Below are 25,984 nucleotides of genomic sequence, written 5' to 3'. Positions count from 1 at the left end.
ATTCTACGTTGCGTTAGCGCCACTTATCGGCGTCTTAATTATCAGGGAAGGTCAACGGCGCGGTAGCGCTTTCACGCGACTCCAGCCTCTTTCGTTATTTAATTATGTATAGATATCGCTGCTCCTCAACTACGTTTCTTCGTGCCGTTGTTAACGCGATGCCGCTCCGTAAAAATTAAAATCAAAAGAGTATGGTGCCTCGTACGCGGTTTTCCCCTTACGCTGAGAAGCTTCCATTTCTCGCTAATTATTCCCCGAAGATGCCGCAGTATGGAACGAAACTTTTCCCGCGCGGTTCGATGATTCCGGGAGCAAGAGCTGCGCGTCTCTCGAAAGCGGGAAAATGTGTTTTCTACGTGTTAAATCAGCGGGAAAAACTAAAGGATTGCGTGATATTTGATATGAAAGTGAAATTTTTTTCACCTCGAACAATCTCGTTCTGATGACGCGCGTCACATCTTGTAGCGCGCGCAAGCGTATAATGAAAGATATAATAAAGGCGGTGGACGAGTGTCACGCGCGACAACGTGGATTCGGCGATTGTGTCACATCTTGGCACTCGGCGCCAGGCGTCGCGATACAATGCTCGATGACGACGACTGTCGACTTTGTTAATGCACCTCGGTCAATGTAAAAATAATTCGTAGAGCAGAAGAAGACGCAGCTGCGTTGCATTCTTCGCGAAAGCTGCGACGCGTTTAGCTAATTGTACATATTTGTAGCTCCCCGTATACACGGATGATCTTTCCGCAGTGTATATATATATATATATATATATATATATATATATATGTATATATGTATATATACACGTGTAGTTTATCGTGTCCCAAGATTACCGGCACATCTTTCACGCGCTGAAAGATAGAGCTCAGGACAGCCGATCTTCCTTCATAATTTCGACCGTAACGTGCAGTCACATTCATTCTTAATCACAATAAATAAATAAAGAGGATGTATAAAAATCAGTATATAATTTATGAATTTGCTATTAATTTGCTTCATACTTTTGCTAAAAGTCGCTTAAATTAATCTGAGAGAAATATGGCAGTAGAACCGATGATAACTCTGTTACACCCTGCATACTGTACAGAATATTTCAGTAACGAATGGCAAAATCGAGGGATTAATTTCACGTACAAAAATAAATCGAAATCGATCACCTGAGCTGGAAAAGCGTTATGGACTCCACCACGGTTTTGGAAATCCACTTTCTTGGTACAAAACGGTACAAAATAATTCAGTCTACATTTCTCTGACTTATCTTTGCGTGCACAGACCGCTTCTTTCTCGATTGCACCATTCATTACGAGACAATCTGTATAAAACGTTATGTATAATATCCTTTCCTCGATATCTGTGGCATTATACAGGGTGTTCCAGACGTACCACGTCGTTCCAGCAACGTTAAACCGAGAAGATCTCAGTGTAGAGTGTCAATAGCTCTTGATATATATGCACAATGAGAGATCCAAGTTTCACGAGTGTAAACAAATAACGAAGTGCCGCTAAACTCTGCGTAAAGTTTGCCTCTCGACAAACTTTTAATTCCTCTCACGATATTTAATCCATAAGAGAAAACGACGGACGGCGCAGCGCGATTTAAGTTCTCGCAAAGAAGAAAAAAAAAAGAAGAAAAAACTTTTTTCGAAAGCACGACTCGACGATCCCAACGAGACTGAAAGATGGTCCGGTAGGTCTGAAACGCTCCATACTTTTGCAATACTTTATAAAATATATAGAATATACAGCACGTGTGTTGTATGTGTGTGTATGTATCGAATTGTGTAAATATATAATACACTGTGTATGTGTGTCATGCTAGGAGTCCTATAACGACGTTCGTACGGCCGCTGAAGATCCGATACAGTGTGGTGTCGTTTGAGAGGAAGGGTAGTGATCGCATGTACAAGTGAGCGCCTGGCAATTTCTTCGATAATCTTCCGACTCGCATGGCCGCTCGCTCATCCCGTGCGAGTCGTCATCCGTACGGTTAACGTCAAACCTCCTCGTAAACCGCGTTCTACTTTTTGCTTATAAATAAACGAGCGGAGGAGAAGAGACGTTTTCGCGCGCGCGTGGGTGACGCTCGGCCGATCGGCGAGCGGCGACGACGACGACGACGATGACGACGACGACGACGACGACGACGACAGTGGGAACGTGGTGTCGAAGACGATGATGATACGCCTCTGCCTTGGAAAATCGCACAAAATGGTGTTCACGGTGTTCGAGTGTGAGAGACAGAGAGAATGCAAATATCGGGGATGTGTGTTATTCGTACGAAAATTATATTGCCACTCCATATATGTATATGTATATATATATATATATATATATATATATATATATATATATATATGTATGTATATATATACCTATGTTACAGTTTAAGCATTCGAGCGCATTTCAAGTGAGTAACTCTTGAAGAAACCAGAAGCGGTAGTTTTATCTTTACATTATCAGTCCGAAAAGCGTCGATGCGCGTAACAGCAACACTCGCTCGATCGCCGATCGTAATTTTCCCTGGGATTCCCCGTGTTGTTCGCAGCGTTGTCATTTTTTACTAATCGGACGGTGTAGACTCGAGTTCCCGTCGTCCGGCGATTACGCGAAATCTGTATATATCCTGCCGTGGTATGGTCGCGTTGGTTGCGTCGTATCACGATGTTGTCGCAACCTCCACCAAGTCCCTTGGGCGAGGGAGACTTCCCCCTCCCCCTCCCCGGAGTCTCATTGAGCCGCGCGGCGGTCTCGCGAATTACGCGATTACTGCGAAGACGCGGTTTAATGAGGTCTCAGTGTAACGATTTTATTGTTGCAATTGTAATTACAGTAGTCGTAATCGTAATCGTGGTTGTGAGATGGTAAGAGGGACGTCGTGTCGGAAACCGGGCAGGGTAGATGCCGGGGTCAGGCGAGCTCGTTGCTGTCCGGGAAGTGGTCGCGAACGTCCAGGCAGGCGGCCAGGTCGAGCACCAGGTGATGGAGGGTCGGATGCTCGAGGAGCTCCACGTCAGGCAGAGGCGGATGGCAGCGCGGCCTCTGCTGACGACCTCGGAACGAGCGGTGCAGGTTCAGCACCACGTCGCAGAACACGTAGCGCACCAGCAGCAGCCGCAGAAAGTCGTCACCGAAGAACTGCAGCACGCTGGTCTCTACGAGTTGCGAGAGATCGCGAGTCAAGTTTGTATTCGTCGACTTATACGGTTATCGGGAGGATTCGATCGAGTGGAGGAGGACGTTCCTTGAACGTCAGTTCCTTCTTTAATTTCGCGGCATTAAAGCAAAAAAGTGCGCGTGTATTTCTCCTTGGAGCTAGTCTTTCTCGGTCGGTGAGAGACTTCGCGATGAAAGACTGCTCCGCAACTTTTTAATTTACTCAGATGTCTCGAGTCTTGAGCTTTCTCAAACAGGCTTTTCTAGAAATGACGTGGAGACGAATAAAGAAAAAGCACAATCTCCCCCTTATATCCTTTTCCTATAAAGTTACGCGGCGTCTTTAAGTTTCCCTTTGCCACGACTCTTTAATTTTCGATTTTTTAACTGAGTTTGCTCAAAGAGATTTATGACAGAAAGATATTCCGATCATATTTTGCAACAAAGCGCGTAAACGTTTAGAACAAAAGGCTCGTAACATAACGATCGGTAAAGACAATAGATATCCTTTAATTCGGGAGTTAAAGAGACACGCAGAAATCAGAGAACGGGGGTTTCCCCGATAAATTCATTTGGATCTAGGCCAAATGCGTTTATTGTAACGCGATCGTAAGTCGCATTCAATGAGCCAGGTGGCTGCTGCTGCACAACGAAACACGCCCTCGTTTTGGCGATAAAATCTTAATTTTGTTCGCCTTTCTCTCTCTCTCAGTGCCGCGCTATAACTATTAAACATCACGCGATATACTGGTGGAATAAATCTTTCGGTAACCATACGCGTTTTTCTCAGGAGAGATTCGATCCTACTCGGAAACGTCCTGTTCTCTTCATTGCTCTTATATACATATTGATTAGAGACTTTAAAAGTGTGTGTTTTTGACGATTAGTACCTGTGATGCATTAATTGCTTTTGTGCTCAAGATTGAGTCTAAATTCAATTATGATCATTAACGACACCAATTTCAGCCAATCAGGGAGAAAATTGAATCGAGACAGTTTCAAGATCTCCTAGAATGTCATCATCCTCCACTATCGAATCTGCACGTTGTCCATTTTCGTCTGACGTTTCGGACAAGACACTTGGTGGCGATTCGAGTATCCTTACCGCATCGGGAGCGCGTTACGAGCTGACTGGCCTCATTAAGGAATCGCTCGATGTAACGCTGGCAGCGCTCCCAGTGTTGCACGGGCAGGCTCCCGACGTTGCATATAAGGCAGAAGGCGGCGAGGGGGGCGTGAAGAAATAGGGTGAACAGGCTGCCACCGTGTCGCAGGTCGCGCAGGGTCGGCGGCACGTCCTGCGGCGACATCAGCACCATCAGGGGTTGGCCGAAGTATCGCGGTATCTGCTGGAACACGAAGCTATTATCCGAGTCGACGACGACGAAGAGCGGCTTCCGGGTGAAGGGGTACAGATCGCCCGGGTACAGGCAGTGCGGCTCCTTGCCGCCGGCCGGCCTCTTCCCATGATCCGGATCCCTCTTGCTGCACGTAGACACGCCACCCAGGTCGTACCCCACTGCAAGATCGCAAGATTTTATCAACATCGTGCAATTCTGCGCTCGCCGATCCGTCAAATGGATGTTGGCAACGTTGAGGAAATTTCGGAAATTCTGGCTGTGTGTCATTTGACACGGAGTGTCAATCAAATCTAGTATCTCGCGAAATTTACAATCGAGATGTAAAATATTCTCCGAAATAAAATACATTTTAAATAAACGTAGATTTTTTTAATTTGTTCGATTTTTTTTAAGTTTTAAAATCTTTAACAATTAAATAATACGCTTATTAATGCGTAAATTAAAACTTCAAGCTGAAGTAAAAAGATAACAAATTTAATTAAATGATAAAACTTTGTTAGCCTTATTTATTAAATATCGTTTGATTTTCGTTGAAGATTCAGAGTTTTATTACTCGTGTTGAAATACATTAAATTATAAATAATCTCGTGAACAATTCTTAAATTTCATTAATTAAACATCTAAAATTTCAAATGTTCTTGACAGAAATAACAATTTATATACAAAACGTGACGTTTTCCCCAATGTTGCCATCACTCACCAATATTTTAATTCTAAGCATAAGCAGAGTTCTAAAATTTTTATACGTTCTACTTTGAAGCAATATCAATAAACAAAAGCTGTGGAATCCGTTCGGCATTATTTATGTTGCCAATTACTGTAATCGATGGACTCCTGGTTTCTAATACATTGATATTGATTGCAAAGCTAGATTCGCCATCGTACGAATCTTTATTACGAAGCAGCCTTGATATTGGGACGATACTTTATTTTCCTTTAAAGACCTCCACTGCAGTGGCAACCGATAGGTAATCTTTATCCAAGGCGTAATGTTCAATTCTCCTTAAATCGCAATTAATCAAAGTTACATGCAGATAAATTGTTTGTAAGTAACTTTGATTTTTTTACTCTTATCAGCTTAAACATGCAAGTATACGCGAGATAGACCGATTAATTAAACACACTAAAGGAAAGACAACATATAAATTTGTTAGTCTTCTTCTAAAACTCGACGTTCATGCATTATTAACTGCAATAAGCATTTACTAATTAGAAATAATGTTGATAATGATTTATAACGTTCAAATTTACACTTTTCATTTAATTAGACATTCACTTGCATCTCTTAAGTCATTCATCAAATATGTTTAAATCTAAATACAAAAATCTCTACATTTTGCAATAAAATATGTGAAATGTACGCATGAGTTGTTTAAAAAATATCTCGCGACATCTATAAATAAATGTATACATCTGTTTGAAATTATTATGAGTGTTTCGTTATTATTAATTAGCATCATCGTCAATAAACGAAATATCGTGAGAATTCAAGGGCGAACATATAAGAGAATTTTGAGTTACCACAATTCTATTCTTGAGGGTGCAAATTGTACTATTTTTTAATGGATTTTCAAAAAATATTTATTTCGTCCATTTCTTTTATCTATCGATAATTTCTGTTTTGTCAGCAGCCATAAGACATGGATTGCCGACCCGTGTCGAAGTTTCTATGTTTGGATTGTTTTCGGTTAAAACACGTCTCCATTATCCTTCAAGATTTCGTTTATTAATAAAACTTTCTGATATTTTCGTTATCCTACATTTCGAAAAGAATTACACGAATTACCAAACCCGTGTCGGGATTTCATATTCGTTAGTAAAATAATATTCAAACAAATTTTTTTAATGCACGACTGGATAATTATTTTTATTCATAATATAATTTTCTGGGAGGATATAGAATGAATCGATACAAAATAAAAATAAATATGGTTGGGATCATAACCTACTCGCCGGTCTGTAATTGTTAGCGCTCGGATTTTCACTTCGTCTCTTATTTTAAAAAATTATTCCGTCAAACGTTCGAAATAGGGATGATATCGTGGAATCCACAGGACGTAACGCTCGCGTATAGACGTATACGATGACGTGGCTGCGACCACGACGCCGACGTCGCGCGGATTATCGTGTCGTGGCTGTTCCAATTGAGAGAGCACGGGAAACCGAGCCCGCCAGCCACTTCCACGATGATATCGGTGGCCAAAGTACCGGACTACCGACCGGGGAAGCTGATCGAAAAGACCGACACACGCGTATACGCCTTCGGCTCCGCCGAGCGGATGATTCGGTTTAACTCCGCATGACTGTACAACGGGCCGCTCTCTGTATCAGTGGTCACTTTTGGGTGACCGCCGTTTATGCTGGCGCGCGCGAAATCGGCTCAAGTGGAGCGCGGGGACCCGAGATTGCAGGGCGTGAAATGCGGGACTCGATATTTGGGATTGATAGCGCTCAAGCGCGATGTAATGATTTGCAAGCCAAATGATTTTGCGCGATAGTCCGAGGTCCAGAACAAGAATGACCTATTAGCTGTGACTTACAACTCGCGGACCTCAATACAAATGTTCTCCGACATAAATATGCAAAAAGATACGATTTCTGCAGCAATGCGACCAGAGTTGATTGCGTGCTGATACAATTTGTGCTCACTTGGTTATTTTATTTGCACTCTCCTCTCCCCCTTAATATACATATGATAAATATGATAAAATAATTTTTATCTTTCGCGAAACTTCATTTTAACATGTTACGTTCCATTTTTTTAAATGCGTTAAAGATTTTCAGTGAACTTTGAAGAATATATAGTCATATATACAAGTAAATATCAGCACGAAAATCCAACTTTGACTGATTAAGGCACATTCTATATGAATTTTCATACGTTCGGTCTATATTCTCTTATTTAAATATTTTCATTTTTATGTACAAATATTCAATGCAAATAAGAACCTCGAAACATTACGTGTGTTCTAATACTTATTAATAAACAATTATCATTATCAAGTTCACGAGAATCTAACAAATTATTTCATACAAGAATACTGTCATCTACCGATTTCTAATTAGTTTAATCTTTTTCGACGATCGATAAGATCGCCGTTATATTCAACCATTTATTTTTATCCTTTATAAAAATATCGTTTCCTCGCGTGATATTTGTGACACATTATTAACTGACCCATGAATGATAGGTCACCCTCGGTGGTGAAGCGAATTGAAAAAGCTACTTGAACGTCCATTTGCATCAAGCATTACCACTTAATTTCTAAGTTTGCTAAATAAACGTACAGATATAATTTATCGATGATGTAGCTTGTTAAACTAGCAGCCCTTATCGATCGAGTGACAAACTAGATGCACGATTTACATAAGATGCATGTTACCCTTTCTTCAAGATCTATTTTCAGCAGATCTTCCTTCTTTAAAATGAAGGGATTTACGTCTAACGCCTCTATGAACTTGCGACAGCACAGCGTAAGAACAAACAATAAGAGGGCGTCTACGTGAAACTCGATTAAACACTCACTTTCTTCGGGGTGCTTGACGGTGGAGAAGCAGCCGTCCGCCGACAGGTACAGCAGTAACGCGCCGTTCGCTGGTAGCTCCTTGAAGCCACTCGCGAGGAACACTTGTACCTGGCTGTAGGTCGGCCTGTACAGCAGATACTTGTGCGGATTGTCGCGTCTCGGCGCGCCGTTCTCCGGTCCAGGGTATGGCCCGGGTCTGAAGGGCATCCGGCCGGCCGGCGAGGCGTCATGCAGATGATTCGGGTCGTCCCTGGGCTCCCGCTCGAGTGTCTGCAGCATTCTGAACATGTCCATCGACAATTCACTGAACTTCACCTGATCGGTGCAATTGCCGACAATTAGGATCTCTTGAAGAGATAGGCACATGGGTGGCGATCGTTCGACGGGCGGGCAGGTCTGCGGACCGAGCCTGTGGGTCAGCACGATGGGGTTCGAGTCCGAGTGCAGAACTCCGACCGCGGACTCGGCCTTGACGAAGGCCTTGATTTCGTCCAGGACGAGGTTCCACTCGAGCTGATCATCCGGCTCGTAGGTGCTGGTGTAATCGGCTATCTGGGCGTCGAGCTCCTGCACGAGCTCCCGCACGAGCTTCATACGGTTCAGCAGAAGGCAAACGACGATGAAGCGAGCGTAGTACCTGAGCTTCTTCACCATCAAATCGCTCCTGTTCTCCTTAGCAGCGCGGCTGTAGTAGGCGCGACCGCGTATCGCCGCGTAAAACGAGTAGGCCTCGTGCAGGTAGCTCGTCTCGCTGGTACGCAGATAGTAGTGGTAGTAAAGCTGGCCGATCTTGCTGGCGATCTCGCCAATTTGCCATCTTTTCAGGTTGTACTTCGTGTCCAGTATCGTTCTGAAAACAAAGTGAGGCTGTACATGTGAGCGCCCACGTGTTCACGCCCAGTGTGCGTTATATTTAATTTTTTAATCGCCGACCTATCGTCCAATTTAAAAATTGATTTCTTTCCATATCCTTTTAGGTTTATTATGTAATTAATTAAAATAAAATTAAAGTTTTAACTTTCAATAATTTTTTATCGTTTCCAAGAAAAAAAAAATACGTTTCCATTTAAACTTTAATGTTTGCAGTGAAATTTCTACAAATATATATATTCTTTCATATACACACACACACTGCGCGCACGTGTGTATGTGTGTGAGTATAAAAGAATATGTGTTTTTCTTGAAAGAATATCAATGTAAAATATAATACTCTACAATAAAATTATTCATTTTAAGATTGGATATTTTTTTTTCTAACAAGACAAAGAATAATTTAATTAAAGATTATATGTATACAAAAAAATACCCCGAGAAAATAATTATATTTAACTTACATTTTTACTTTTTTCTTCTCATAAACAACAGTTATCTTAAACAAAGAATATTTTCCTAATAAATATAGTCTTAAAATATATTCATCACAAATTTAAAAACTCGTATTATAAAAAGAATATCTTTATATAATTTATAATTTTTATATTCTTTCGAAGATATTATAAAATTGTTTCAAAGAAAACTCACAATAATAAATTCAATAAATTCAAAAATTAAATAATCGCTTTTTTAGCACAAGAATATTTTTCCGTACGACAAATCACTTGTATCTTATATTTAGAAAATTAATTGTCTTAAAAATCAAAGTACAATTTACTTTAATACGCCTAATAAAGAAATAAACATTTCAATTATAATACACATACATACATACATACATACATACATACACGCACGCAAACGGAATACACCTAGTTGGAAACGTTAATGGAGTTTTCACTAACAACAGAGAATAAGGACTTCCTTTGTCCGCTTCTCAGTTTATTGTGGATTCGCTTATTACGTACGTGTACGATAATGTAATTAGCAGTTAATGAAGCAACGACAGGAGCGAGAAAGACAAGCGAAACTTTTTCCGCCAATATGTAATATACTTCAAGCACGACGTGCACGCCGGAAGATGAATTGTATGGAATATCAACCAATCTGTGTAAACGGAAATGAGATTTATTCGATCATTCTAGCGCAAACTCTGACAGACTGACGAACGGACGCGAAAGTTTTTAAAGCGCAACACACGAGGACTTGGTCACGTGAACCTTCGCCACGCAGACCTTTGTTTCGTCATCGTCATCGAGTCGTGACACCCGCGAGAAACGAGATCAAGTATCGCGCTGCGGTACCGCCGAGCGTTCGCGTGCCAAATTATATATCGTACGATCAAAACGCCAGAGGAAGGACCCCCCGTGCGATATTTTCTACGATGGTCATAATCTTGCGGCATGCAAGATTCGCCGAGCGCCACCACTGTCGTGCCGAACGTGTGTGCCTGTTTTCTACTCGATCGGGAAAGATCGCAGACTTGGGCATGGAGGTCGTTCGGAGAGATCTATGGAAATCGTTGAGTCACCCCAGTCACACACGTATGCTCGTTTTTTCCGCCGCGAATATTTCGCAGACACATTTCGTCTCGCGATCGGCGAGATCGTTTAGAGAAGCTTATCTCTTAAAGTCACTCGAGAAATCGCTATCAGGTGTGCTCCAGGGGATCGAAGAAGAAACCTCGCCACAAAATGATGCATTTCCCTCGCTTTCTCGCGTGTACACAAGCAGACGCGTACACGCGCGCACTCTCTCACTCTTTCTTTCTGGTCTTGCCACCTTATGTTCACCACTCACCTGTGCTGTTGCTGGAACTTCCAGAGCTTCGTGTAGACGTCGAAGGTCCGCCCGAAGTAACCCTGCCACTGCTTGTGGCCGTATTGCGGCAGGTCGCGCAGCCCGTTGAACAGCTGCTTGCTCTTCTCGAGCAGGTGGCAGAACTCGAGGACGACTTTGCGCTCATGGTCGTCCATGCCAGCCATCATGACCATCTTTTCGGCGAGTCGAGACCGCGGCCGGACGCTGGCTGGACGCCCTTCTCGACGACACGGCGGTCGCGGCTGGCCCGCGTGATGGCGCCTGGCGATTCCGCCACCCTTTTGCACGGCGCCTACGACGACGGCGACCACGGCGACCAATCAATACTTGCCCACCCCGCATCAGGGGGAGCAGCGTGTGCGCCACCACCGCCGCTGCCGACGCCGTCGTGACGCCTAGCGTCGACGTCGACGGCGGCGGTGGTGGCGACGACGCCAACCGCAGCGACTACGCTCGCGGACATCTGTGCGAGCGACGTCGAGGCTCGGGCTGCCATCGAGAATCGATATTTTCCTTCTTCAGGGTAAAATTGTGTATCGCTGAAGGCAAATGCTCCCCCTCGATGGCGATCTAAGGACGTATCGCAATATCTTGGTATTAATGTTATGATTATAATGCAATGGTTCGAGTAGAGATGAAAGCACGATGAAAGATTCGGTTTGAATCTGACGCGTGATATTTTATTGAATCTACTTGAAAAGAGCTGATTAATTATTTAATTTAAAAAATTACGCGACTTATGTAAAACAGAAGTGTACGCTTAAATTGCAATATCCTGTAAAAGTCAAAGATACTCGAAGAATTGAGACTGTTAGAAACTTAATTGTTTGCTTTATCTGTAGGTAAAATTCGTGTAATAAAGTCCTGATTATCCGATCGGCAGACCAGCTGTAAAAATCGATAAATTTCTACCCCTCTGGTAATGACTACCGAGGGTAACTGATCTAGGGTTGGTTTGCACGCGGTCGATCTGTTTTTACCCTTATCCAGTCATTACTCTACTCTACTGGTACATCTTCAAAATGATCGTAATCAGGTTAATCAACGAAAGAAATAGGAATTGACGTGCAAATGTCATAAAAATACCATAAAATTAAAGAGTAATGAAATGATTACAAACTTCATAACACAACGTTCTCGGAACAAACAATACTTATATATATAGAAAACTTCAATTAAAGTTTAAATATAGAATACCTTAGAAACTAAATAGTAGCAATTTGGAGTTATACTATTTTTGGAGATAATCACTTAAAAAAAAAATTTTTGTGCAAGGTTATTTGACTTGCTATTGCCAATTAATGCTGAATTTTTCAAAAAAGTTTCTGCTGAAAAAAAGTACGTTTAAAATTAAATTCATCCTGAAGTTATTCAAATTATAAATTAAACCGTTTCGTAATTGTATGATAATCATCGGTTATATAATCATCTTACGTAGATCCCAAAGATATAAAAATATTTATAGTATATCTTTTTAAGATATTTGAGTGTTCGATTTCACTTACAAGTTCCATTGCAGCAATGAAATTATCGCTTTTATCGGGATCACGCAGCTCACCGAAACATTCGCGTTGATACCCTTTTCATCACGCGAATCTCCAAACTCCCTCGAATATCTCGCTAACTTTCTACACTCATCCGGGCTCTAACGAGCCCTGTCCGTTTTTCTTTCACCGTAATTAAAATTTCCCGACGAAAGGAGGGTAACGCCACGCCACAGCGAGCGGAACGCCGGAGACCAAGGGGGATGGCTGTGGCCGCTCGACACTTTCGTCGCCGCGGCTCGTTACGGCGGCAGCGACGGTGGGAGTTTTACCGCCCCGCTAGTCGACTACCGTCGTCGGCGGAGATTAATTAACTAGATAACGGTCGGTGGCTGGGAAAGAGGGCGAGGAGAGCAGATAAAAAGGGTAAAAAAAAGAGAGAGAGAGAGAGAAAGAGAAAGAGAGAGAACGATGAGCGAGACGAACGCGCCATAGAGAGACGAGGGATGGAAAGGATCGCGGACGAGGGAAAGCGGCGCGAACCATGAGCCGACCATGGGAATCCCTGCTGGCGAACCATGGGGGTGGCGGCGACGGTGGTAGATGGCGACCAGAAGGGAGAGGCCGTTTCCAGAGGCCGGACGGTATAGAGTCCGGAGTATATCGACTGTGTCGCCTCATCTACAAGTCAATCAGGCTCGCGTGCCGGCGGCTCGTGAGGCCGGCTGGTACACGTAAGTAAGTAGCCACAGTAGCCTGATGGGCACCTACACGCATCCCCCTTGCGCGATGCCCGCGCCTAATACGAGGCGCTACCGTCGTCGACAACGGGGCACCTTCGCCCCAGCCCCCCCCCCCTCCCCCGTCTCCCCCGACGGGTATGCAAGTATAATGCGCTGGCGCATATATAAATGCTTATGGTAATCCGCGCGCGGCGTCGGCTTGTTTCGATGCTGGCCGGATGTCTGCTAGATAGAACCCGCTCCCGTATCGCCCATTGCTATCGGTACGTATGCCACTGCCATAACGGCCCTATGACGTTCTCCCGTACGTTCTATCGCGGACGGACCTCGGACCTGTACTGCTGGCGTATCCTGCGAATACCGCGGAGGTAAGAAAACCTGAAAAAGTGTCTCAACCATTTTGTACTGTTCTAAAATTGCTTGCACCCACTCATCGTTTCGCATTTTTCCCCTTCCATTCCGCGTAATCGTACCATTTTAACAACTGACGCTGAATTCTGGGAAGTTAGCGTTAATGCGGATTAAGTTTGGATCTCCGCGAGATAGCTAGGGTTACCTAACTGCGTATTAGAATTCGCGAAATTATGAGTCGAGGTGAAGCCGCGCCGTGTGAGTCAGCCTGACGATCGATGAGCTCGAATCACGGTCGAAGCTGGTAGGATCCGCTCGCGTCGACATGGTACGAAGTCGTGACTCGGCTCAAACGGCCGCCGCTACTGGCAGCCAGCTGTCTGCGTATAGACGAGTGATCATATCGTGTCGTTAACTGATATTAATAGCAGGGCGCGGTGAGCCACGGGTGGAGACTGCTCGTCCTCTCTTTCTATCTTTCTCGCTCTTTCTTGCTCTTTCTCTGCGCCCTCTCGCCCCCTCCATCCCGCTCTGTCGGTGTACGCTCGAGCGACCCTTGGCCCTAATTGCAACAAATTAAATCAAGCGATATATCGGCGAATCCCGATCCCTCGGGTCAAATTTACGTATGTACGAAGCGTGCCGCGATTGTGCGCGCCTTTTCACCGCTGCGGTGCCCGCCTCGTGCGCACGTTGCTTCTAATTGCGCGCCTTTTATATCGAAAGTGCGAGCGGCAGCTCCGACCACTCCGAGTTGGAAACATTTGGAGAATGCAGACCTTAACGAACGGCCAACTACTTGTAATTTGCGCGTCCTGTGTGCGAACTTGTCCAAGTTTCAAAACTCATTACACATTTTTCACCTACAGATTTATTGAGAATTTTATAAGCAATCACTTTTTATTAAGAAGAAGAAAGAAAACAAATGATTTAAAATAAACCGGATAATATATAAAATTGACAAACATTTTTAGGCATAAAAATCCGCTTGATGATAAAAAATTCAACTACTTATTTAATTTGTATTATATATCAGTTACTATTTATGTTTGTTAAATAAATTTTAATAGAAATTATGAAAATTCTAATTAAATACAAAACTTAAATTATGTAGTACACAAGATTCTAAAAGATTTTAAAAGATTGGATTCCTTTTTCACTGAGCAAATATCATTGGACGCCTATTCGAGAATCCTTAATAAACGGCGCTTCCAGGAAAGAAAAGACTAAATTACTCACGTAACGTCAGAAAACCGTTGTAGTAAATCTGTAGCATTTCTAAAGTAATTTATTTTCACGAACACGCGAGAAGAAGATTAACGTGTTACTATTTTATACGCTGGTATATCTGGTACCGTTCATCCCGGTAAAATATCGTGACCGAATTCACGAGAGACGAAAGAGATTTTTAAGCATGCGAATAAATTCGCGTTCTTTTTAATGTGTTGCTTTAACCTGTTGAATGCGTTGCCGTTCGTGACAAACAGTGATTACATTTACTCTCCTGAGTTAGATTCATTTTTTCTTTTATCATTTCGACGATCACGTTTTACGATAAACGTATTAACCCCCTTGCGACCTTTCCGGGAGAAATTTCGCGATATTAAAGGATTACCGTAGGTCGTCATTGTCTTCGGTTCTGATATTTTCGTTGTATTCGATATTTTTCTTGCATTAGTCACAAAATGATTACAAATGCACTAAATATTTTTCTCATTTAGAAATAATAAAAATTTGTATTAAAGTAACAACTTTTATCAATTAATTTTGACCTTAAGACAGCATATTCTACAAAATACAAGTTTCAAGTCTTTATTATTATTTAAATTGAATGTAAAATGTACTTGTAAATGTACTAGTCTCTTTTCCCTTTCTGCTCTTCTCTCTCTCCATTTCCTCTGTAATTTATTATTATTATTATTATCTTTTTTACAAAAACTATATCTCCAAAAAGAGATTATAATACATTTGTCACATATATGTTTCATTACATTTATTTTATTACTTTTAATTTAGGTTTATGCTTCGTTCAAATTAAAAGTTTTCTTCTGCTCGTAACAAATTTATTAATCTGGTCATTCTCTGTACTTAATTGGCACAAGACACAATATTAAGTGATAAAAAAATATCTGTTTGATCATTACAATAACTAATAAATCTCAATAATATGATTATTATCTCGGTCTTTCTAATTTTGTATTCATCATTTTGAAAAATTTCATCTTCTACCTTTCGATACAAAGTTACAAAGATATCTATTGAAAGAAAAAGAGAGAGAGAGAGAAATAGATATAGATAAAGATGACAGAGAAAAAAAAAGAGAAAAAGGAAAGAGAGAAATACGGTAAAAAGAACGATCGTGGAGACGACTTTTGATATTTCCTGCCCTTACCATTAGCCAAGCAGGACTTGAGCGGGATGGGACGGGGTAGAGCGGTGGATGCGAGGAAAGCCTCAGGAAGCTCTAACTCACGGGCAAAGGGGCAACCCACCCTGTTCGACCGAGCCGGCCCCTGCCATTAACATTAACCGAGCACATACAGGGTGTTTGCAATGGCATTATCGATCGGGCCGGGTGAAAAAAGACCAGCGAATCGAGCACTTTGTACGATACGTGCAGGAAACGCCTAGTTTACATTCACGAAAGCCGGCTAAACGCCGATAGACTCGTCCTCGCGGTTATACGCGGACCTCGTGCGTGATAAGCGGTTACCGTTGGTGAAGACATCGCCGGGGACAATATATTTTTCCCGGCACGTACCGCGTCCGAGTTTGAGATATGAAGTTTCACGAATATATTTTACGGAAAAATATTTAATTCTAGAACGGACAGCGAGAGATTGCTTTTGAGCCTATCTAATATCAAAAAATGAAAATATACTGTTAGAAGGATAGAAATATAAAAAGATATAATAATATCGTGCGCGTTCAAAGAAAATTCAGTGAAATATATTATCAAATTTAATTATCTAAAATATTACTATTAAGTATACAAAAGACTTCAAAATGTTCAGAAGTGAGTTCTGTAATTTAAGGCGTATAAAGTTTCGTTAACAAATAAAGTTAGGTAAAACACTATGTAAAATAATTTTTTAATACAATTGACAACAAAAATAATAAATTATAAACAGTATAAAATTAAGAAAAGTCTCAAAAACGTAATTGTAAAGACAATGTCCGTTTTAAAAAATCGACTGTATAACAAAAAGAATTTAACACGACATTTTCTATTTGGAAGCGTTTCGCTTGCACGGCTCAGACGTGTGTTGTTGTTTGCAGAAGAATAAAACTATCGGACTTTTACATGACAATGCACTCCGGATCGCGCAGATCACGATCAGTTGTACAATGCATTGATGTTTCTCGCACGATTGACACCGCTTCTCGTCCGACGATCGGAAACTTTACGCATGAACGAAGAGGTACGACATTATTCATGGCGGTCATAGGAAGCGGAACAACGGCGATGACCGTCGTTAGCAGTGTCTGAAGTATTTTGCAGAACTGTTTAAACAATTCTGCAGAATCAAGCTTTAACATAATTACAAATCTATTCTAATACTAAAGTAAAGCAGGACAATCTTTAATTTTACAAGTAACTTTTTATAATTTATATATACAGGTCTATAAAACTTTGAATAGATAATAAAAGTAGCGCAATATTGATTAATATTAATGTAAATAAATAATAAATAAAGATTAGATTAAATAGCAGACTTAAACAAAAGTATATTATCATTCTTATCGTTCACATTTTATTAATATTTGTTAGTATTCCTGGTATATTAGTCTGATAGTTTTATCATTATTTTCTACTACAGATAACATCTTGTAAACATAATCAGTTACGTATTACAGAAAGATTAAATCATCATAAAAACATCTAAATTAATAAAAAAAACATTATAATTACAGCCAATGTTTTTTTTCAATCAACTTGTATTTATCAACTTAGTTTATATATATATTTATAGTTTTAAATTTGAGAAACATTACTAAATGTTGTGTTTTAGAAGGAAATCACTTTAAGCAAATTAAATTGCACTACGATACAATATTTCCTTTCTTCCTTCTTCTTCTTCAGTTAACTTCATTATTTTTCGTAGCGTCGACGCGTCGGTTTTTCGCCGGATGAAAATTGTTGTCACTCGCACGCACATGTATATATCTGTAGGCGAATTTTATGCAATGTGCGGGATATAACGAAACGGAATTCTATTAAATCAAAGCATTGATTTTGTCGCCGCTGCCGCCTCCGCCACCGCCTCCGCTGCCACCGCGCCGCGGCCGATGGCGCGCGAGTTGGTTAACGAAGGCGGCGATAACGATACATTATTATCGCGATACGTATGAATATATGCTACCCCATGCCCGGACTGCCCTTTGAAAATCGTATACCAGGCACGTGTCCGGCCTGTCGCGCCCCCGTTGTTACTCTACCGCGTGGATCAGATAATTTTCAGTACAAGCAGATACGACTCGCCATTCGCACGGCGAACCGATCTCGCACGAAGATCACGCGATATAGCTGATATATTAATCAAACAAATTGGACATTTCAACCGTGTCATCGGCCAACAGCTCATTGACAGTTTTCTAGGCAAAGATCCCACCTTTCTCTCTTCCTCTCTCTTTCTCTTTGTCCCCTTCTCTCTTTGAGAGTCTGTTTTAATTTTGGAATACACAGTAAGCTCTTTCTTCATTCTTTCTTTCGCTTGTCTTTTTATTCTGCATTTCTGTATGCTGTTTTCACAATAGTGAAAGTCACAAAGGATACCAAACACATTTGATCGTCATCATGGAAAGAACATTAAATGATCTTCGGGTTAAAGTACAGTACAAAAAATTTAACAATTGTAGTTTACATATTTATCTTGTGTTTCAGCTTTTATGAGAAAAATTTAATTTACTTAACGATGGTTGCATCTGAAAATTATTTTATTTTTTAATAACTAATAATATAAATAGATAGAAATTTGTTTCGCTTTTGTTTCGCTTCTCGTCATATTACAATCTAAATTACAATCAGTAAAGATACACTGGTTTTCAGTGATTATATACTAATTCTGAAGTAAAAATCATTAAAATATAATGCTCATTAATTATCACAGCTTTAAGTATATACCACTGCAAATCATTGATAATACACTGATTGTAATTTAAACAGTAACGAACACTTTATCCTTATAATTTTTAATGAAAATAAGTCAAAAGTTCAAGAAAGCCGTAAAAATGACATTATCTAAAGTTTAAGGAAAGTTCGAATTATGTCGAAAGAAGAATAATTTGATTCAAAGTTCAACTTCTCTCTCTCTCTCTCTCTCTCTCTCTCTCTCTCTCTTTCTTTCTTTCTTGCGGTGGCAGGTCCTAATTTACGGCCTAAACCTCGATCGCAAGAGAGTCGATTTATTTCCATCGCCGTCAATCTCCCCTGTTTCCATCCCTTTTCCTCAAAATAACCCGGCGCTGTTACCTCGAAAGCACATCCGTGTCGCTCACGGAAAATCGCTGACGGCACCTGATCGCGGTACGTGTAGAGGAACGTGTACTTTATTATTACCTTTCAGCGCCTTCCGCGCGGAGGAGGCGCTTTCGGTGTGTCGGCGATCTGCTCTGACAACGCACCGCGCGCGCGATCGGCGTCAATCCATTTCTCCGCTCGTCTCCGCGGCCGCTTATCACGCCGGTATCCACGGCATCAATAATAATAAAAGCGCCGTGGGATATCGCGCGCGTCTCATATGACGCTCCGCGGGAAGCCTTCCGCCGCGTTTCCCACCTACGCGCCTCTAACGCGAAGCGTAAGGGGGTGAGGCACGTCGAAGGAGACAGTGGCCGTACGAGGGTGGAGAAAGACGCTGAAGAGAGATGGAGGAACAATGGGAGACAGAGAGACAGAGAAACAGAGAGACAGATAGAGAGAGAGAGAGAGAGAGAGAGGGAGGGAAGGGGAGAGAGAGGGAGAGAAAGGAGCAGCCTGGTGGATGATCCCGCCTCTAAGGAGCCGCTCCACGCCGGTGTCCGGGGACGAGAGAGCGGGAATCTACCCCACGTCCTCTTCCCCCTCCCTCCCTTTCTCTCTCTTTCTCCCTCACCGTTCTCCACCCTCGTCGTCCACCCTCACCGTCTCTCCGTCTCTCCCTCACGCGCGCGGTTCGCCTTCCCCCTGCCCCCTACCCCCGCGGAGGACGTACCGGCGCAGGCTCCGATACAGCCAATCGTCGGACCGCGACTGATAACGACGCTGCCAAATGTGCGTCTGTCGTACCGCGGCCGAGTCCGCCACGGTGGTCCACGCGCGCTGACAAACTCTCGGGATATCCCCGCGAACAGGCAGGCAGGCGAACGTAGTACAAGCGAGCGAACGGGCGATCGAGAGCCAAGTCCCACCGGTAGTCTCTGGTAATCCCCGCGGAGCATCCACGCTTCGGCGAGTGCATGTATCCCGTCCTCCTCCTCCTCCTCCTCCTCCTCCTCCTCCCCGGCGCGTTAGTTACTCTCGTACTACTTATCCATCCGTCGCGATTCTCAGTGTCGATTCCGCAGTTAACGATCCCACTCCATTTTTTTCCCCGGACTTCCGCGCGGACGCCGTCGCGGTGAGCGTCAGTCAAAGTGAAAAACGTGAGGACACTCGGACACGCGCGATCTCCGCCGAGGACCGTTGCCGGAGATTAGGGGAATACCGCGGTTCTCACGAACCGGTGTGTCGAGGGAGATATCTCGGGGGCGGGGGGGAGGGATCGAACTGGATCTGTGACAGTGCTGGACAAGATACCACGCAGGCCCCCGCGCTGACGGTAAGTGCGTGCAGTTTAGTTTCGTTTCGTTTTTCCTTTTTTTTTTTTTTCTTTTACGATTCTAGCGCGAGATTAAAAGCGCGTTTCACCGCGCCGGAGATAGATTCGGGGAGAAGAACGCCCCGGCGAGAGGAAACCGAAGATTGTCGGCCGCGCGCTTCCGTCGCGCGCTGCCAATGCGCCGCTCGCCGATGGAACAATATCGATAACGCCGAAAGCGACCGCGCGGTTTGTTTTGCATTGTTTATACGCGGATTTATAGCAGTTTTACGAGCAGTTTTCGTCGATACTTTGGTATTTATCTTCAGACTCGTCGTTCGACCGATCGATTTATCACGCTAAGTCTTTATCTATTTGATATCTCCTTTTGATATAGTCGTTGCTGGCGTAATCAGTAATAAAAATAGACTCGCGTCTTCTTTTTTATTACTCACTTCGTATTTATATATATTATTAATCAATAATCCGTTTTGAGTATTGGCAGCTACGGTCGATTTGCATATCATCCTCTTCTTGAAACGGTAACCGTAATAACAGATTTTACAGCGAAGAAAATATCAAAAACACCGTTTGCTTAATTCGCTAAATAACTTAAGCCACATTTTTTATACGTGTAAATTGAAATGATAAAAATTATATTAGAAATAGAAACATGAGTAATTTTAATGAAATAAATGTCGCAAACATAAAATGTTACAGACTTTCAGTTCTGTTGTATTAATTTTTTAACAAACTGTTAACTGATAAAGGTATATAAATATGATTTAAGCTAATATACGAAGCAACAATTTATTTTTATATATGTTCCGTTATTACTTTCTTTCTCATGTCCACTAAGCATCATTCACCGTTAATTCCTAACTTTAACTATGTAAATAGCGATATTATAAGCAAAAATACAAAAATACGAAAGAACGGCGTAAATTTCACGTCTGAAAAACCACATTTGCAAAATACTTAAACGTGTTAATTGAAATTTAGTAGACGCGATTGCGAGATCCGAGGAGATTCAATTTCGCGCGAGCGGAAGCGCTCCGGCGTTGCGGGACGTGGGCCCTGTAATTCCGTTCACGGAGTCTTACGCATGACGCGTCTCCGCGTCTGTCGCCACGCACGTTTTACGGGCTAAACGGCAGGCGCACGCATTGACCAACGCGCGAAATTATCGCGCGTGTCCACCGACCGCTGCGTCGCGGTCGTCCCCTTGTTTTAGCGCGTTACGCACCGTGATCGCCGTTTTATATTTCCTTTTTCTTTTCTCGTAGAGGAAAAAAAAAGCGTGACTTTCTCTCATCTGCGATGTATGCGAGAAAAAACGCGTCGTTTCATAGTCACGTAGTTTGCAATTAGGACGTTTTCACCGGGAAAACCGTACGCTTCGATGTAACCAGGACGCTCGCGAAACAATTGAATAATTTTATTACATCGCGACAAATAATATTCTTTGATTACTTCGTTTGATTAGAACTCATTTTTGTTTATGAAACAAAATAATTCGATTTCTTGCCTTTACATGCTGCATAAAAAAAAACATAAATGTGTATAATTAAAATAACTTTATAACACAAAAATGTAGAGTTTAATCCCAAATCTGCAGAAAGAATCTTCTTCGAAGAAATACACTTTACACTAATTCACTCAATAATATTACAACAAATTGTTACACATTTTAATTTTGTTGCGTACAAAAAAAATTATTTCTTTTTAATCATCTATAAAATACTTCATAAAGATAATCAACCAATTCTCACATCCTTATCTTGAAACATCGTGCTTTACTCAGCTTTCGTCTTATAATGTGAACGCAGCTTCCATAATTGATCCTTAATCCTTTATTCAGCGAGGATTCCTTGAACGAGAAATAAAACCTCAAGACGCGATTCTCACATGAGATCGGGAAGCGTTTTCCCGGTGTTCTCGCGGGCGGCTTTTCCTCCCTCTCGCGTGCAATCGCACGCCTGTGTCGCGTTCGCGACGATGCGTTTAAATGATACGTGTGTACGTGTGTGTGCTGTAGTTATATATATCTATATATATACATATATATATATGCGAGACGGGAGTTTAGACGAGGTAGGCAGAGGGGTTTCCGGCGAGCGTTAACAGAGTAACAGAGTGATGTAATGAGGCCCGGAAGCAGGCAATTTGCTGCCCGCGGCGGTCACAGTTGCGCGAGACAACCTGCCCCGAGTACCTTCTTCTTGATACCGCGGTCCAGTGTTCTCCGTATCGGGTGTCCTGACCGAAGCCGCGGAAAGTGATGTCGCGGAAAAGGCGCGAATAGGGAAAACGATACTGCGGCGGCGATCGGGCGCGAGTGCGGAGGGAAATCGCCGAGGAGAGCGTAATTATCTCGTATGATAAACGCGCGGCTCATCATGCTGGCGTGACGTTGTTTCGTTCGTTATAATGAGTGTGAATTATATGCAACAATGGACGTCGCACAATTGGCGTAAGGTACGGTTTTCCGAACATTGAAGATCAGATTCATCGAGATTACGCTGGATTTTTTAACTTCTAGTAACCGTAACACACTATAATAACGACGCGAGTAATCTAATTTTAATTTTGCATGTTGTACTCTATTTAAAAAAACCGAGATTTCAAATAAATAATTAATAAATATATATTTGGTAAATATTCCCACTGCGTGTCGCATTATGTGTTTCACGATTATAATAAATTAAAGCCCGCATTTGTTGTTGCATTATCGAATTATTTTGCGATATTAATGTCCCATCAATACACGCAAAAATTAAAAATTTAGTACACAAAAAGGTAAAAATTGGAATGGCCGATCCAGAATAGCGCGTGGATTTGGTAAACGAAACAGATTTCCGATAGCGTAAAAATGGCGACCGTCCGAGCAGTATAGTCCGCGGACGTATCTCTGGCGATCGATCGTTCGATTCGACTTTTAAACTGTCAGGCAGAAACCGCAAAGACAATCCGGTTACGCGCTCATCGTACCGCGCGGAACAGCAGCGTGACTATGTGACAGTTTTGTGATTAGATTGACCTCAATACGCGCTGGACATCCGGACGTACCCACGAGAGTGCTTTTATCCTTAACCCATCCCGATCGAATGTCAGCGAATGCTTCGCGATAACAAGTGATACGAGATGGACGAAAAAAGCTGCCTCCTTGCCTTCCGGACTATTCTGCTGGATGATTCAGAGAAAAGTGACGTTTGAACAATCAGCGCAGCAACAGTGAAACGTATACAGGTCCATCGCGAAAATTGTCACGGTGATCGAAGGTAAACAAAAAGTCAGAAACAGAGAAAAAGCTGATTTTTTTCGTGATTATAAATAATTTTATATATTTTTTTAACTTTTCTAATAAAAATTAATTAGAACTTGATTTATAGAGATAAAAAGAGCACCCAAAATCAGCTTATTGTAAAAATTTTTGACTAAAGGTTTACAACATGTACATATATTCAGAATTCGTAAAAATTTGTCAAATTTAAGTATTAAAAAAGAGTTAATCATATATGAAAAAGTAGAAACGAGTTTGAATAGGTCAGTCTTAATGTTTAAATATTTTTTAATTAATCTGTAGTTTTTAATGAGAAAATGATAACTTTAGAAATAAATGTAGCTGTTTAGCTTTCTATTAATAACTAAGGTCTAATGGAAGGTCAAATAGAAAGCGGGTCGATAGTTCGTGTCCGAGTATGGACAGTTGAAAGTAAATACGTAATTCATAAATATTACGTAAATTCGCGCACTTGATAATTTCTTTATCTCCACATTTCGTCTGACTTAAAAAAATAACGCAATAAGGATTTTCGCGTTTGGACGTGTCACACACGTGGATCGAGTAATACCGTGCGGACACATCATTTCGTTTGAATAATGATTTATGTAATACGGGAAGGGATAGCGGAAGCGGCAGATTTTCAAGATTAGACGGAAGTGAACTCGCGATAAACGACAAGCTTCAATATTATAGGCGGTGGCCCCTTATCTCCGCGCTCTTCGCGTTGCGGAATTACGTTGAGGAGATACGATCGCGACGGGCCTCATGCAAATTCGATTCTGGATCGTTTTCGCAATTTTCACGACCGTAAGTTCGAGGCCGCGTCGTCGATGAAATGTAGACGATATAGGCGTCCCGTGTTTTCTAGATTTTGACGCGGCTTCGATTAGAGGCATTCCGTGATTACGTGCGTGATAGTCCGCTGATATCTTTCGAATGACGTTTCTAGTATTTGTGATATTACTCTCTCTTCCTCGAAGAAAGCGATAAAGAAGTGCTGAGCATTACATTTAATTTCGTTATATATATATATATATATATATATATATATATATATATATATATATAAAGATCTTGAGTAAATACGATAAATCAAAATACAAATTAAAGTAACGCTATAAACTGAACACATTTTCTATTTGCCTTTTCTTGTAAATTAAATTCTGCTAATAATTTTATATAATTTTGTACGAATATAATTTCATAAACCAATTTTTGTTAGAATACCTATGTTTAATTAAAGTATTTAAAAAATGTGAGATGTAGCAGCAGATAAAGGACAAGATAAAGAAAATAGTTTAAGCTATCACCTATCCAACACTAATCCCTTGTAGATTAATAGTGCATTCGACCTTTTATTCTCTACTAACAGATATCGCGCCCAAAATGATGAATAAGAATGCTAATGTAATAAACGCTTTCCTGATGGTGTGCAGCTTTGGTTGATTCATGGCCAGCTGCAACCGAAGGTAGACGTATATATACCTGCCTATTAAGTGTTATTTTGACCCGGGAACACGCGTACGAGGTACGTCATAAAATGATCCAGAGATAAAAGCTTAAAAGAATTGATTGTATAATAGAACCTTTATCTTATCTCTTACAAAATGTGATTCTAAAGTGTATTACGTTTAAGTGATTTAATGATAAGAAATCAGTGATTAGAGAGCCAACAAATTTAACGTAACTGACTAATATTGGAGAACATTATTCTAAGTTAAAAAAATTCAAAATATTTTCAAAATCATAAAAGTAAAACAAATATAACAAATTAATAATTTTAAAGGAAATTCTCAAGAAAGAGATGTATGGCCCAAATATAAAGTTAAGAAGCATTCGTCGTGAGATCGTATATAAAACAAGAAATATTCACGCACATAATGCGCTCATTTATTTTAATTCAATCATGCCTTTACCGGATGTTTCAAGGGTCCTTTAATGACCGCGATATCTACATGAGTATGAGTGCTGTCAACCTAAAGTAACGTAGGCACATGTTTCACTCGATGCTGCGTTACATTTTAGTCACGTCCATTTTAATAGATCAAAAGAATTTAATAACGCAGACAAAATTCACGTGGTTTAATAAGAATAATTTCCCTATAAATTTTAAGCTCGCGTTAATAAGTAACGTCAGCTTATTACTGGCAGCTACTGGTTATGCACGTCGACGTGAACTTTATTTCTGAGAGTTGCAATGTTAATATTCAGCAGGAAGTACTCAATTGAACGAAACGGAGTCAACGTCGACGTACAGATGCTTCTCATTGAGACTTCTTCCTAATATGTAGCTGAATCAGTGAGCGAAGGGAACAAGAAAATAAAATTTTCGAAATTTTTTCGCCTCCTCAGGACATAAAAATGTTTCCGAAAAATAAAATAAAAGAGATGGTATTCGCTTTTTGATTAAGAATTTGTTATCGAGTTGAAGGCGGTTATCAATTGCGTACCTTTACCTGTGTGTGTTGCTCTCGATAATTAAGTCTTTCTCTCTCTCTTTCTCTCTCTCTCTCTCTCTCTCTCTCTCTCTCTCTCTCTCTCTCTCTCTCTCTCTCTCTCTCTCTCTCTCTCTCTCTCTCTCTCTCTCTCTCTGTGTCGTT

General features: G+C 41.4%; 2 protein-coding genes across 2 annotated transcripts in view; one reads left to right on the top strand and one right to left on the bottom strand.

Moving 5' to 3' along the window:
• Positions 1 to 2,786: 2,786 nt before the first annotated feature.
• Positions 2,787 to 11,058, bottom strand: LOC105831634 (protein SCAI). The gene is made up of 4 exons (XM_012671889.3): positions 10,721 to 11,058; positions 8,047 to 8,897; positions 4,265 to 4,678; positions 2,787 to 3,158 (listed from the first exon to the last, which is right to left on the bottom strand). Exons 1-4 carry the CDS (start codon positions 10,912 to 10,914, stop codon positions 2,914 to 2,916), a joined length of 1,704 nt encoding a protein of 567 aa, XP_012527343.1. The 5' UTR covers positions 10,915 to 11,058; the 3' UTR covers positions 2,787 to 2,913.
• A 1,713-nt stretch (positions 11,059 to 12,771) lies between these two features.
• The window catches only part of LOC105838874 (DNA-binding protein D-ETS-3), a 60,465-nt gene continuing 47,252 nt past the window's right edge, over positions 12,772 to 25,984 (top strand). Inside the window, 2 exon segments of the mRNA XM_036286094.1 lie at positions 12,772 to 12,806; positions 12,808 to 12,963. Of these exon segments, the coding sequence (XP_036141987.1) occupies positions 12,781 to 12,806; positions 12,808 to 12,963 (182 nt within the window). The 5' untranslated portion in view covers positions 12,772 to 12,780.

The sequence above is a fragment of the Monomorium pharaonis genome, chromosome 4 (genome assembly GCF_013373865.1).
Source record: "Monomorium pharaonis isolate MP-MQ-018 chromosome 4, ASM1337386v2, whole genome shotgun sequence".
In the NCBI taxonomy this organism is placed as follows: domain Eukaryota; kingdom Metazoa; phylum Arthropoda; class Insecta; order Hymenoptera; family Formicidae; genus Monomorium; species Monomorium pharaonis.
This window is presented reverse-complemented; position numbering and strand designations above follow the sequence as displayed.